The sequence below is a fragment of the Juglans microcarpa x Juglans regia genome, chromosome 4D (genome assembly GCF_004785595.1).
Source record: "Juglans microcarpa x Juglans regia isolate MS1-56 chromosome 4D, Jm3101_v1.0, whole genome shotgun sequence".
In the NCBI taxonomy this organism is placed as follows: Eukaryota; Viridiplantae; Streptophyta; class Magnoliopsida; order Fagales; family Juglandaceae; genus Juglans; species Juglans microcarpa x Juglans regia.
In genome coordinates this window covers 11,532,162-11,545,322 of record NC_054600.1, presented here as the reverse complement: position 1 = coordinate 11,545,322, position 13,161 = coordinate 11,532,162, and the positions used below count along the sequence as shown (strand labels likewise).

Here is a 13,161-nt window from a genome sequence, read left to right as displayed (position 1 = left end):
TCAGCTGCTACTCAAAACTAGTCAAGCCTTGGGCACTACAGACTAGGTCATGTCTCGAATTCTAGAATACCTTTTCTTAGACGAATAGAAAATTCAATAGCATTCGATTGTACAAATGTCTATGAAATCTGTCCACTAGCAAAATAAAAGAAGTTTTCTTTCCCTATATCACAGAATATTTCTAATAAAGAGTTTGATTTGATTCATTGTGATATCCAACGGAACTCTATAAAGCTGCAGCTAAAGGGGACATGGCAGTCTTTTACCCGAAAATAAGTACTAAAGACTCCAGCCTAGAGGAGCCTTGGGATATCCTCAAACTGATAACAGATGAGATCGACTCCATTCTTCATGTTGCAACAAAATTCAAACAAGAGAAATTTGCTGAAATGCTCATTGACATGAACAAATCGCTTGTTGATCTCAAAAATAAGGAGGAGGACACTCCGTTACATATTGCAGCAAGGGTAGGGTGTTCAGGCATCACGAAACTCCTAATAGATCATTCAAAATCTAGTATTCTCGAGATGGTGAACATGTACAAGGATACAACATTGCATGATGCTGTGAGAAATGGTCACCAGTCGGTTGTGGAGTTACTGCTTAGCCAAAAACCAGGGCTGGCTATGATGATGAATGAAGCCGGAGAATCCCCACTTTATCTGGCTGTAGACAGAAAACATTACGATATTGCTGACTACATCCTGCAAAATGCTCCGGAATTCCCCTATGGAGGAAGGGACGGCATGAATGTGTTGCATGTAGCCACCATTCGCATGGCGACAAGTAAGTTAATTTACTGATTCACTACTAATTAACTCATGCATAAGAGACGTGGTGTTTAGATATTAAATAAGATGGATGAAATAAGATAAAATGAGATAAGATAAGAAGCTGTTGCTATCCAAACCAGGCCAAAGATATAAGTGGGTTTGCAAAAAGTATCTCAGTTTTTTCAACTCACGGCATTTATACATGAGATTTTAGAATTTCGCAGCTAGCCACTTCCGTCCATCTGCTTTAAATTCCACTAATTCAAACGCTGATACATGTCCCCTATGTCATGCATCAGCAAATTCTTTTCAAAAAACTAAAACAAATAAATTGGTTTTAAAATTTGGAAATTTTTTTCAAAAAAACAATTAGCTATAGAGGAATTTGGGGGTGGCCCACCTCGTGAGGTGATGATTTGTTGAGTCGTGTGGTGTGCAGGACCCACCTGGTGATGGATATTTTTTGTAACTTTCCTAGAATTTAATTAGGTTGCGTTTGGTTGCAAAAGTCAGTTGAGCTCAATCTAATTTTAAGTTAAGTTTAACATCTAAATACCCAACTCTTAAATTATTTCATCTTAACTCAAAACCTCATTCTACGTGGGACTCACAACTTTTTTTTCAACTTAACACATCTTTATACGTAGGATCCACAATCTTTTCCAGCTTTCCATAAAAAGTAATAAACTAATATTAATATCCAAACACACTTTAAACTCAGTTTAGATGTGTCTCATATAACTTCCTCCACTACTCAACTCACTATTATTTATAAAGAACTGAGATCAGCTGAGCTCAACTCAATATCCAAACACAACCAGCTTAGTCATCACAAGGTGGAGAGTTAATTAACCCATTAGTTAATTAACCGATGTGTAGTTAAATATAGAGGTGTACAACGGTCGATCCGTTCTGTCTGGCCTTATTTTTTTTTTCTTCATTGTTTTTCAAATAAATTAATAAAAAATTATTTAAATTACTAAATTAAAATTAAGTGAATTATTAATGTGGATTATATAACTAAATCATTAAAAAATATTTTATATGTTCAATAATACTAAATTAGATGAAAATTATATAATTAATTACATAATTATTATATTAAAAATATATTTAAAAATTAAAAATATATATTTTCCCAATTCGATTGGTCTGGTTTGGTCCGGTCCAAGAAAACCCCACCCCGAGATCGGACCAAGGACAGAAAGTTGAGAAATACTTGGATCGAGACCGATCGATCCAAGCTTCGGTCTGGTCCGGTTGATTTTCCGGTCCAGACCAGCCGGCTTTCACCCTTAGTTAAATATCCAGTGGGGAATTTTACTGATGCTAAATCCACCTATGACTTTAACCCATATGGACACAATATGGGTCATGAGCTACCCATTTACCAGCGTCTCACACTTGTAAATAATGGGTGCCAAACTGTCTCCTCTTTTTGATTTCTCAACCAATTATTCATTCATATAGAAAATGAAGCATGTAACTTAACAAGAGGGCAAATGGTAGGAGTACTATAATCTAACTAATGTAGTAGATTACTCATAAAATCTCATCGTGACCTAGACTAATTGATCTCCCAAGGTCACGGATCTTCAATGGACCATGTTAGTGGGCTTTAACCAACCATGGCAGGCCCAAGTGATGGGGATAAAAGTGTCCCCCTACTTTATTTACTCATCTCATAATTTCTTTTTGGGAGTTCAGTTGACTTCAAATAGAGTAATGTACATGCCACTAATTTAAACTAATAAGGTTTAATGATAGGTCAACCTACACAAAAGTCAAGTACTTCTTCATGTAGAAATCACATTCTGACCTTTATTACTTCTAAAAATAGTATCTAACTCATTATAATCCAAAATGACTTCAAACCGATCAAAATTGGGCTACCAGCTCCAAACTCCCATGTCGTTAGTAGTAAAACAAGACATTCGATATTTTTTAATAACGCTAGCTTTAAAAACTAATATTTGAACAGCTTATCTGAGCATCATGTAATATCCCCAAAGATTTTCCATTTAATCCAGTTTATGGTGTCCTTGTAATTAAACAGCCGCATTTACTGGTCACATACCCACTCATGCAATACCAAAACCCTAACTTCCTTACATTTTTAGCCCTATCGATCGTAATAATTCCGAAAATCACGGGAGTTCACATTACAATACCTTCATCATGTACATCGTTTAAACTACTAAAATCTTACACGTCATTGAGTCAGTCCACAAAAAATTCAAAAAAATAAAGCTTTGGTACTGATCGCTACGTTGGAAACATAATAAATTCGTCCATGTCGTTCTATTTGAGCTCCTACAGCTTTGCTTTATTTTCTTTTAACTTAATAATCAAACCTAACTTTTCAATACTCTTTAAACATCTCAAATCCACCGTCAGATATATATATGATTTACTTTTATTTACTTATTTCAGTTATTTTATTATTATTATTTTGTCACTGTTATTATTATCATTATTTTCCGATCGTCAAAAATAGATTGTATCAGGTTAAATTGCATAACAAATGAGTCCATTTTAGATTAGATTTTCTTGATTTTTGGCATATTCTTTGAGTTATTCATTATTTTTTTTAGAATTGAAGGCCAAGATTAAGGCTACCAATATATATAATATCGTCGTGGCCGACTATATATGGGAATAAATAGTAATAAGTTGAGTACATTTAGAATTTGCTTTCTGAATTGAATATATTTCTAACTATTAGTTCGATTATCCCTTTTTTATCTTTTTGTCCCTCCGGAAATAATATAGTAAATTAACTAAGTAATTTATGGGAAATATTCTGCTCTTATGAAATTGAAAGTAAGAATAAATAGTAACACAATTCCGAAAGAAAAATGATAAACACATATAACTTTTTACAACACATTACACAATCATGTTTTAAAATGAAGGTTAATTTAGTAAAATATTTTATAAAAATAACATCATTTTACAAAAATATTCTATCTTTAAAACATGTGTTGTGAAATATGTTATGAAATGCGTTGTGTGGATATCATTGCTCATTTCGAAATGATACAACTAAACAATAAAAATAGAACAATTTTTATTTTTTACATGCTCACTTCTTAGCTAACCTAATACACTACTTATTCATGCACGCATCCGACCTAAAATAGGACTCGCATTTTGATTGTTTTATAACTATAATGGATCCCTCAATCAATGATATATATATATATTTGAACTCATAAAATAAGAATAAATTAAAAGGAAGAAATCCTTAAAGCATATTTTGTTACATTAATCTTGAATTTTGTCAAGCTAAATCAAACCGTTGTGATATATGGCTAATTTCTATCGATATCTCTCCCGTAGAATTTCTGCAGAAGGCGATTGAAAAATGGCCATGTTTGGCCTCTGAAGCTGATGACCTTGGGTGGACTCCTCTTCACTATGCTTCATACATTGACAATGTGGGAGCCGTTGAATTGTTATTGAAAGCTGATCGTTCCGCGGCATACAAAAAGGACAAGGAAGGGATGTCTGCTCTACACATTTCGGCGGAGCAAGGCCACTTCAATGTAACCAAAAAACTAATTTCAGAATTGCCAAGTACATGCGAATTGTTGGACAATAAAGGCCGCACCCCTCTTCATCTTGCTGTGGAAAATGGAAAAAGCATCAAGGCTGTGAAATTTATGCTTCGCTCACTACCTGTAGATCTCATAAATAAGCGAGACAGCAGTGGCAACACACCTATGCATCTGGCCACCATCCATGTATCACCTCAAATGGCACTAGAGCTGGCACGTGATAAAAGAGTGGACAGAGGGGCTATCAACAAGGAAGGCCTAACGCCCATCGACATTATTAGATCAAGAATAAAGCTTAAATGGTTTGAAAAGGTATGATCGATGGATTTGGCTTAGATTAAATTCTTTTTATAAATTAGATCTGTTGCATTGGAGACAAGTATCCTATCCCATACATGTCCTGTTATGAGACATATGCCTCATATCGTACGGATCCACATGACCTAACCTTCCCATGACATATGTATATATGTATATGTATATGTATATATGTATATGCATGTATAAAAGAAGTGCTAGATCCATAAAGAAGCTCACAAAAATAGACTCATAAACTAACTTAACTTGATGTGATATGTTACATATATCTTACTGTTAAAAGAACTTTACAATATTATATATCACATCAAGTTATATCAGTTTATGATTTTACTTTTATGAGATCCATTTATAGATAAAGAACATCTCTATAAATATAATTATATACATGTGCATCCTACTAGTGATTTGCTAAAAAAGGTACAAAATTCTTTCAATGTGAAAAATTTATTCTCATGACAATATAAGAAAGCATTACTATACAATAACACATCAAGTTAAATGATGGGGTTGTCAATCATCATTATTATGCATTCTTATCAGACGATTTTGGATTATTTTAATAAAACTTTGTGAGCCAATTTTGCTTGTTCTTCTCGACTATTTTCCGATTTTTGGAGAATTTTGTGAGCCCTTTTTGGAAATGCTTCAAGATTTACCCCATTTTCAACCGAAATTCTTATTGCACCCATTTTTAAGCTGACTGCTTGGATGTTTCTGTTCTCATCCTAAATGTCTTTGCTAGAAGTGATCTTGTCTTGTGTTTCCAACTAGGAAAGACCTCTTGGGCTAAAACATGGACTTGATGCTTAACTTTCCAATAAATGTCTTTGCTATGTCTATTGTCTACAGCTGGTGCCTTTGCTCTTATATCTCTAATAAGCCTATGTGATAGTGTACGTAGATAAATTGATATTAAGGTGTATATATAGGGAATGGAAGTTTCTTGGTTGCGAGTGCATATCATTTGCAGAGTCAAATGCTCGAGTTCAGGAGAATCCTCAGTGGCATGAAAATAGAAGTCTGGTCTGATATCTAGAGATTATAGCCTCGTTTGGATGTTGAATTGAGTTGAGTTTTTTATGAATAGTAGTAAGTTGAGATGATTGAGTGAGTTTTGTGGAGCCTACCTAAGATGAATTTAGATGTGTTTGGATGTTAAGATAAGTTTAGATGTATTTATGGGAAGTTGAAAAAGATTGTGAGTCTGGCATTTAAAGAGATTTTGAATTGAAAAAAGTTATGAATCTCACGTGTAAAGAGGTTTTGAATTAAGATGAGTTTAGTGATTTGAGAGCTGGGTGTTTAAATGTTAGACTCAGCTTAAAATTAGACTAAATTAAGATCAATCCAAGTTCCAAACAGGGACTAAAAATGCCAAATACAGCAAAAGTACTCCTCCTGCAAGCTTGTCTCAACAAAGGTGAATCTGTTTAAAATGAAAATCAATAATAGTCCCACTTTTTCCATCTACTTAACACTGCTAGAAACTATAGGGTGTGCTTTATGGGATTGATCTCCATGAAAAAAAAGAGCTGTTAGCGATCTGGTTCTAGATGCAACTACTGCTGAAACACTGGCAGCCTTATTAGTTGCTTTTAATTGCTTCGATTCCGTAGACACTGTTATTCTAGCTATGGATGAACTACAAGCATTGGAGGCCATAGACAAAGAATTAAAGTTGAACAATGGAGCAAAGCAGGGAACCTAACAAAAGATATCAAGAAAACTGTCTTTATTTCATACCTGGGAATTTTTTATTTAGTGAAATCCATTTATTTCATTACTAAGCAAATATTAGAATCCGTTACAAATGAGAATCTATAAGAACCCTTTGCAAAATAAAATCAGAAGTAGTACTAGTACTCTACCAAACAACAATGTTTTCCATGTACACCTCTAGCTTGACGAGCAAGTAGATACATTGTCGCATTGCTTTCCTACCCACATGAAGCATGCTCTTCATGATGTTGGATGTTTGGATGCCAAAAATGTTTGAAATATTTGAGAATTGTAAGAATATGTTTGATATTAGGTTTTGGGAAAGGAGAGAGAAAATGTTGAATAAAAATATTTTTAAATTAAGTGTTGTATTAGAGTTTGTGAAAGTTAATAGATAAAATTAAAAAGTTATTTAAATATAGCTTTTCAAAATAATTTTTATTTTGAAGTTTGTAAAAGTTGTATTGATTGTTGTGTTTGAGTAATGTTTAGGTATTGATTAGATGAAAAGTTATGCAAAAGTTTTTTACGTTTGAGTATTAATGTTTGAGAATGAAGTTATGAGAAATTTTAGAAATTTTGTTAATTTTAAAAATTTTGTGTTGCCAAACATGTGGTCAATTATAGGCCTTATTCTCAACAAGTTAGGCAAGGTTTCCTTTATAGCTTCAATAATAGTTAAGGACTTTCCTTCCAATATCACCTCACAAATGCCTATATTCCTCACCAATTTGTGACCCTCAAGTGATCTTAGGGCTTCAACAATATCTGCACGCTCCACTACTTCCTCCCTTTGGCTCATTGCCATCATCACCTCTCCCTTTTCATCACGAAGTATAACACCTACACCTACTCTCCCTTTTCAAATTATGTACAAAGAGTATCTAGTTGTTTGAAGCAACTCATTGTGCAGTCGGGATAGCTTGCATTACTACCTTGATCAGAACCTCTCTCTCAGCTTAAGATAATAGGAATGGATCTCTGTTGCCATGTTGTTTACCTCACACCACCTCCCATCTATGTTCTTGAGTCCATTAATGAAATTTCTTTGCTTTCTTTGTGAAGCTTTATGTTGAAAAAATCTGTTGTTCTGGACCCCTTGATCACTAACCATGAAACTCTTGACTTCTGCCTCCAAATGATTTCTTCCTGTTCCAACAACTTGTTAATCTCATGCCTAAGCTGATTTGACTTTTTACAACTGTCTTTGGTTTGATGAGTATTCTGTAAATGAGCAAATTCCTTTTGTTTTAGTTTTAGAACTCTATGTACATTCCCAAAACTACACCTATCCCATTGCAAGAGCTTTTTTCCATAGGTCTCAAGAGTAGAGAGCATATCTTCTCCACTTCTAAATGTTAACTACTTCTTGTTCCTTCTTCCCTCCAAGTCTTCACACTCATTCACACCAGGGGCTAATGGATTAACTGATCATGATATTGCTAAGAATGCCTTGAGCAATTCTGATGATAGTATAGGCAAGTAATATTAGGAACAACCTATTTATATTTAGTCAATTATAACGGCTGAGCATTTATGATTAATGAAACATGATGTTCTTATGTTTTTGTTTTGGAAAAAAAAAAGTCTTGGTTTCCTTGTTTTTATCAAATGAAAATGAATTTCTTTTTTCTCACCACATGCTTTGTTTGATTGCTATACATTCCCTTTAATATGCTACATTTAATTAGCATCTAGTTTTCTTATAAACATCTAGCTTCCATTATCCAAATATGCCCTCAGCATCTACTTTTCTAAATCTTTGCCAAATTTTAGCTTACCCCATGCACTTGTTCTATTTAGGTTATTCACTTTAATTATTATTTTTTTATAAGTAAGAATAAATATATTAGATCAGGAAAAGGGCAAGGCCCGAGTACACAGGGGTATATAGAAGTGCCTAGGTACAAGTTAAGGACTACGAAAAGCAGCATAAAGATCGTGGAAAGAAGTGCCATTTAGTACAATAGAAGATGACCAAAGTAATAAAGTATGATAAAAAAATGTCCCTAAACCCTGATGGTGCACGCTCCTTCTCCTTAAAACAGCGACTATTCCTTTCGTTCCAAGTGCACCACATTAGACAAAGAGGCACCATTTTCCAAATGACCACGATCTGTCCCGTACCCCAGAGTCCTCTCCAGCTTGCCAAAAGCTCTTTCACACTTCTAGTCATTACCCATGCCATACCTAGCCTTGTGAAGATGTCATCCCATAGAACCTTAACTACTTCGCAATGAAAGAGTAGATGATCCGCTGACTCACTATCGTGTTTACACATAAAACACCAGTCTGTTAGGTAGAGGTCACACCTTCTCAGTTTATCTATAGTCAGAATACTCCCGTGGGATGCTAGTCATAGATCCCTCTTACTTCATTGGAACACCAACCTCCCCGCATGCACCCATATTTAACATTAATAATCTCCCTCCAAAGAGCATTTCTTTTCCTGTGATACCACCATAGCCATTTACCTAGTAGAGCCTTGTTGAAAGTTATCAAATTACAAAGCCCCAAGCCACCATTAGGCAAAGGTGTACATACCTTATCCCATTTAATCAAATGGAATTTTTCATGTCTCCGAATTGCCTCATAAGAAATCACGGAAGATCTTCTCCAGTCTATGCACCACACCTGCGGGCAAGGGGAATAAGGAGAGAAAATATGTGGCTAGATACGATAGTGTGCTCTTAATGAGGGTGACTCTACCACCTTTGGACAAATAAAGACGCCTCCAACCCGCTAGTTTGCATTCAGTTTTCTCGATAATCCCATCCCACATTGTCTTGGATTTATGAGGGGCTCCTAGACGAAGTCCAAGATACTTCATGGGCTAGGATGACGCCTTGCAGCCCAGTAGATCAGCCAATATGCTTAGGTTTTCAATCGCACCGACTTGTACAATTTCAGATTTTGCAAGATTGACCTTGAGACCAGAGACCAGCTTCAAAATAGAGCAAGAGAGCTCTTAGGGAGCGAATTTGATCAGGATCTGGCTTACAAAAAATTAGTGTGTCGTTTACAAAGAGAGGATGAGAAATTGAGAGATTACCATGAGTGGAGCCACCTACTGAGAAGCCCGAGATGAAACCCCCCTCCACCATTCCATTCAACATTCTACTTAAGACATCCATTACTAAGATGAAGAGGAGAGGTGATAAAGGGTCCCCTTGCCTCAATCCCTAAGAACTATTAAAGAAGCCTTCAGGAGTGCCATTCACCAAAACAAAAAAACTGACTGTAGTGATACAAAGCTTCATCCATTGGCACCATCTTTCCCCAAAGCTTACCTACCAAAAATGTACACCAAGAAATCCCAATTTACATGATCAAAAGCTTTCTCCATATCCAATTTGCATAAGATACCTTGGATGCTGGCTTTAATTCGACTTTCCAAACGTTCATTAGCAATGAGGACCGAGTCAAGCATTTGCCTCCCTTTTACAAAGGCGTTTTGGGACTTTGATATGATCGTCCCCATCACTGCGCTCATCCGCTTGGCTAGCACTTTGGAGATGATTTTATAGACCCCACTCACCAAGCTAATGGGGTGAAAATCTTGTACCTCTATCAACCTTGCCCTTTTTAGAATAAGGGTGATAAAAGAAGCATTGAGACTTCTCTAAAATTTCAAGAAGGAGTGAAATTTTAGAAATACCTTCATGATATCCTCCTTAACAATGTCCCAGCTAGCCTGAAATAAAGCCATTGTGAAACCATCCGGGCCTAGGGCCTTGTCTTTATCCATCCCTTTTAACACAAGAAATACCTCCTCCTCTTCAAACGACCTTTCCAACCACACTGCACTTGATGAATCGATAAAATCAAAAGTCAGCCCATCTACCTTGGGCCGCCAGGGATGTTGCTCCTTGAGGAGTTGGTCATAGAAGTGGACTATGTGTTCCTTAATGGCTACCCTTTCTGATATGATCCTCCTTTCGGAATGTAGAACCTCAATGGCGTTGGTTTTTTTATGAGAGTTAGCAACACGATGGAAGAATTTAGTGCTCTTATCCCCTTCATTCAACCAAAGAGCCCGAGATTTTTGTCTCCAAGATAATCTCCTCCAAAAGCGTGATTTTCTCCAGTTCAGCTACAATAACCAATTTCCTTCCCTTCTCATTGGCCATGAGGGCCCCAGTCACCTCTTTTTCCTTGAATCGCTGCAATTCCTGGAAGAATATATGGCTTTGGTCATTTAAATTCCCAAAGACTTCCAAGTTCCATGTCCTCAGGTTATTTTTCAAGGCTTTAAGTTTCCCGGCTAAGACAAAACTGGGAGTGCCCGAGATCTGATAGGAGGACCACCATGATCTGATTTTGTCCATGAACCCCTCCACCTTCAGCCACATATTCTCAAATTTGAAATATCTCTACCCCTCGTGAATACCCCCACAGTCCGGCAAAAGTGGGAAGTGATCAGAACAAAGGCTAGGGGGCGTTCCTAACAGCGTGGGGAAATGTGCCTCCCAAGAAGGAGAGACAATAAATCTGTCCAACCGAGACCATGCCCTCCTATTAGACCAAGTGTGTCACCCTCCGCTAGTGGGAGGTCAATCAAGTCCAGCTCGAGAAATAAGGTTGAAAACTCAGACATGGCTGACCTTGAGATAGAAACCCTGACCTCTCACTCGAGAAGTGAGTGATGTTGAAATCACCTCCAATGCACCATGGGTCCTCCCACCAGCTCACAAACTAACAATCTCATCCCAAAGAAGCTACCTGATATTGTCACTATTAGGTCCATAAACGCCTGCAAAACCCCACCCAAACCCATACTCCAAAGTAATGAAAGAACATGCAACCACAAACTCACCAATAAACTCCTCCACCAAATCAACAACTCTCTTGTCCCACGTCACAATAATGCCCCCTGATGCCCTTTGAAGCAAGGCCAGTCCATCCCGCATACGCACAATTCCATAAGCAAGGCTAGTCCATCCCACTTTAATTATTAAAAGACACCGCATAGATATCCACTCTCTAATATATTTAGATCTATTCCATTTAAATTTTTTTCCTATTCTGTCTTTCTTTACTTTTGCTCCGAGTGAGTACATATATATTACATCATGAGAAATTTAACAAATTCAAACATTTAATATAAAATTAGAACCATATGTACGTCAGAACTTAGAAGAATAAAAATAACAGTATCCTTTCAATCCTACATAAAATTACGCTGTATATTACACTCATTTTTCTATGCATACATACATATATAATATACATGAATTACAATTTAAATCATGATGAAAACTTAAATATATGTTTTGGATGGCATTTGTGTACGAATCTTTGAGTTTTCTATTTTTGGTAAAATGGTTTTGATTTTTTTCTCCATCTTCAAAACCAAAATCAAATTAGAGATAGGAAATCATTCTTGTCTCATAGGAAATGGAAGTACCCTAAAAGAAGTATGTACTGAATGGTTGATTAGTTCGAAACTCCCTGATCATATGGTCCAAACCAATGCACTTCATCATCTCCTCGTAATCATGTCTTCATGAAACACAGCCTTTCTAATCAGTATTGACTGTTTCAACTACTCACAGATGACGGTCATCCGGAAATTGGAGGCTAGAGGCTTTCTACCAAGTTTGCGAGGAGTAGTGGCTGGAAGAACTACGGAAGTGCAGACCCTTGGGACTGGAGAACCACGAACGCAGAGTAATGATCAAATAGCAAAACAAGAAGGAAACGGTTTATCTACGAACGGGGAAACAAGACTAAAGTCACTTTATTCTTATGCCAAGGATAACGCTAGAGTTGGCTTAGTGGTAGCCACTTTCGTTGCCACTGTCACCTTTGCAGCTATTTTCACCGTACCTTACAAGAAAGCTGGCACAACATCAATTCAGAAGCTGGCTTTCCGCATATTTGTAACGTCTAATTCCTTGGCATTTGTTTTCTCAGCCACCTCAATGATTATCCACTTGGAGGCTTTTAGAAGGAAAAAAGTTCCGGTTGTATTCGGAGGAATGATATATTTTTCCCAGATATTAATTCCATTCGCTATTTATGGAATGGTGGTAGCTTATGGTTCAAGCTTATATGCAGTCGTGGCTCATGAATACCCGATGCTTGCTTCTGTGGCTACTGGAATAGCTTGTCTCTTCCTTGTAGGCCATGCTTACGGCATCACTATTTTGTCAGGATACATTGGTTATTTCCTTGTATACTAGACTGATCACTGTTGTCACCTGATAATTATCCCATATGATCTACACTGTCCTTGTCCGGCAAAAAGTACTCAAAAATTTATCTTTGTTACGTCATCTTCCCCTGTTCCAAGGACTGGGAACGGCTAAAATTATGTTTTATTTATGTGATATTGGGGATCATACTTATGGTAAAAATCTATGCATTTTGATATCATTTTTTTTTTCGATCTTTTGGTAATATTCTCTACGATATGAAACTTACATTTATGAAGCAACTGAATTTTTTGTTAACAACCATCTAGAATATATACATTATCAACTATATCTCTTTTGATCAGGTCCTTCTCTCTAAGAGTAAGGTTTTCTCTTTGTTACTTACAGAGAGTTTTTGTAACATTCGGGCTCTAAGCCCAATTTCTGTTGAGGCCAGCCCGATTGCATGAAGCCCGGCCCTTGGTGATCATTTGAAGGGAGTCTCGAACGGTGTGGTTTGGTGAGTTTTTATTTTCCCCTTTCTGCTGCATTGTTTTTCTTCCCCACGAAATCTCCCCACTGCACTGCTATTCCGTAGTTTACTCAACCCGTATGCACCAAACCCTTAACCTCTGCAGGTTTTTTTTTTTC

The 13,161-nt window shown here is 36.5% G+C and overlaps 1 protein-coding gene across 1 annotated transcript; it reads left to right on the top strand.

Annotated features, from left to right (window-relative positions):
• Positions 1–214: 214 nt before the first annotated feature.
• On the top strand, positions 215–12,563 carry LOC121259081 (ankyrin repeat-containing protein At5g02620-like). Its single transcript, XM_041160571.1, has 3 exons — positions 215–786; positions 4,116–4,645; positions 11,929–12,563. Exons 1-3 carry the CDS (start codon positions 252–254, stop codon positions 12,556–12,558), a joined length of 1,695 nt encoding a protein of 564 aa, XP_041016505.1. The 5' UTR covers positions 215–251; the 3' UTR covers positions 12,559–12,563.
• The last annotated feature ends 598 nt before the right edge of the window (positions 12,564–13,161 follow it).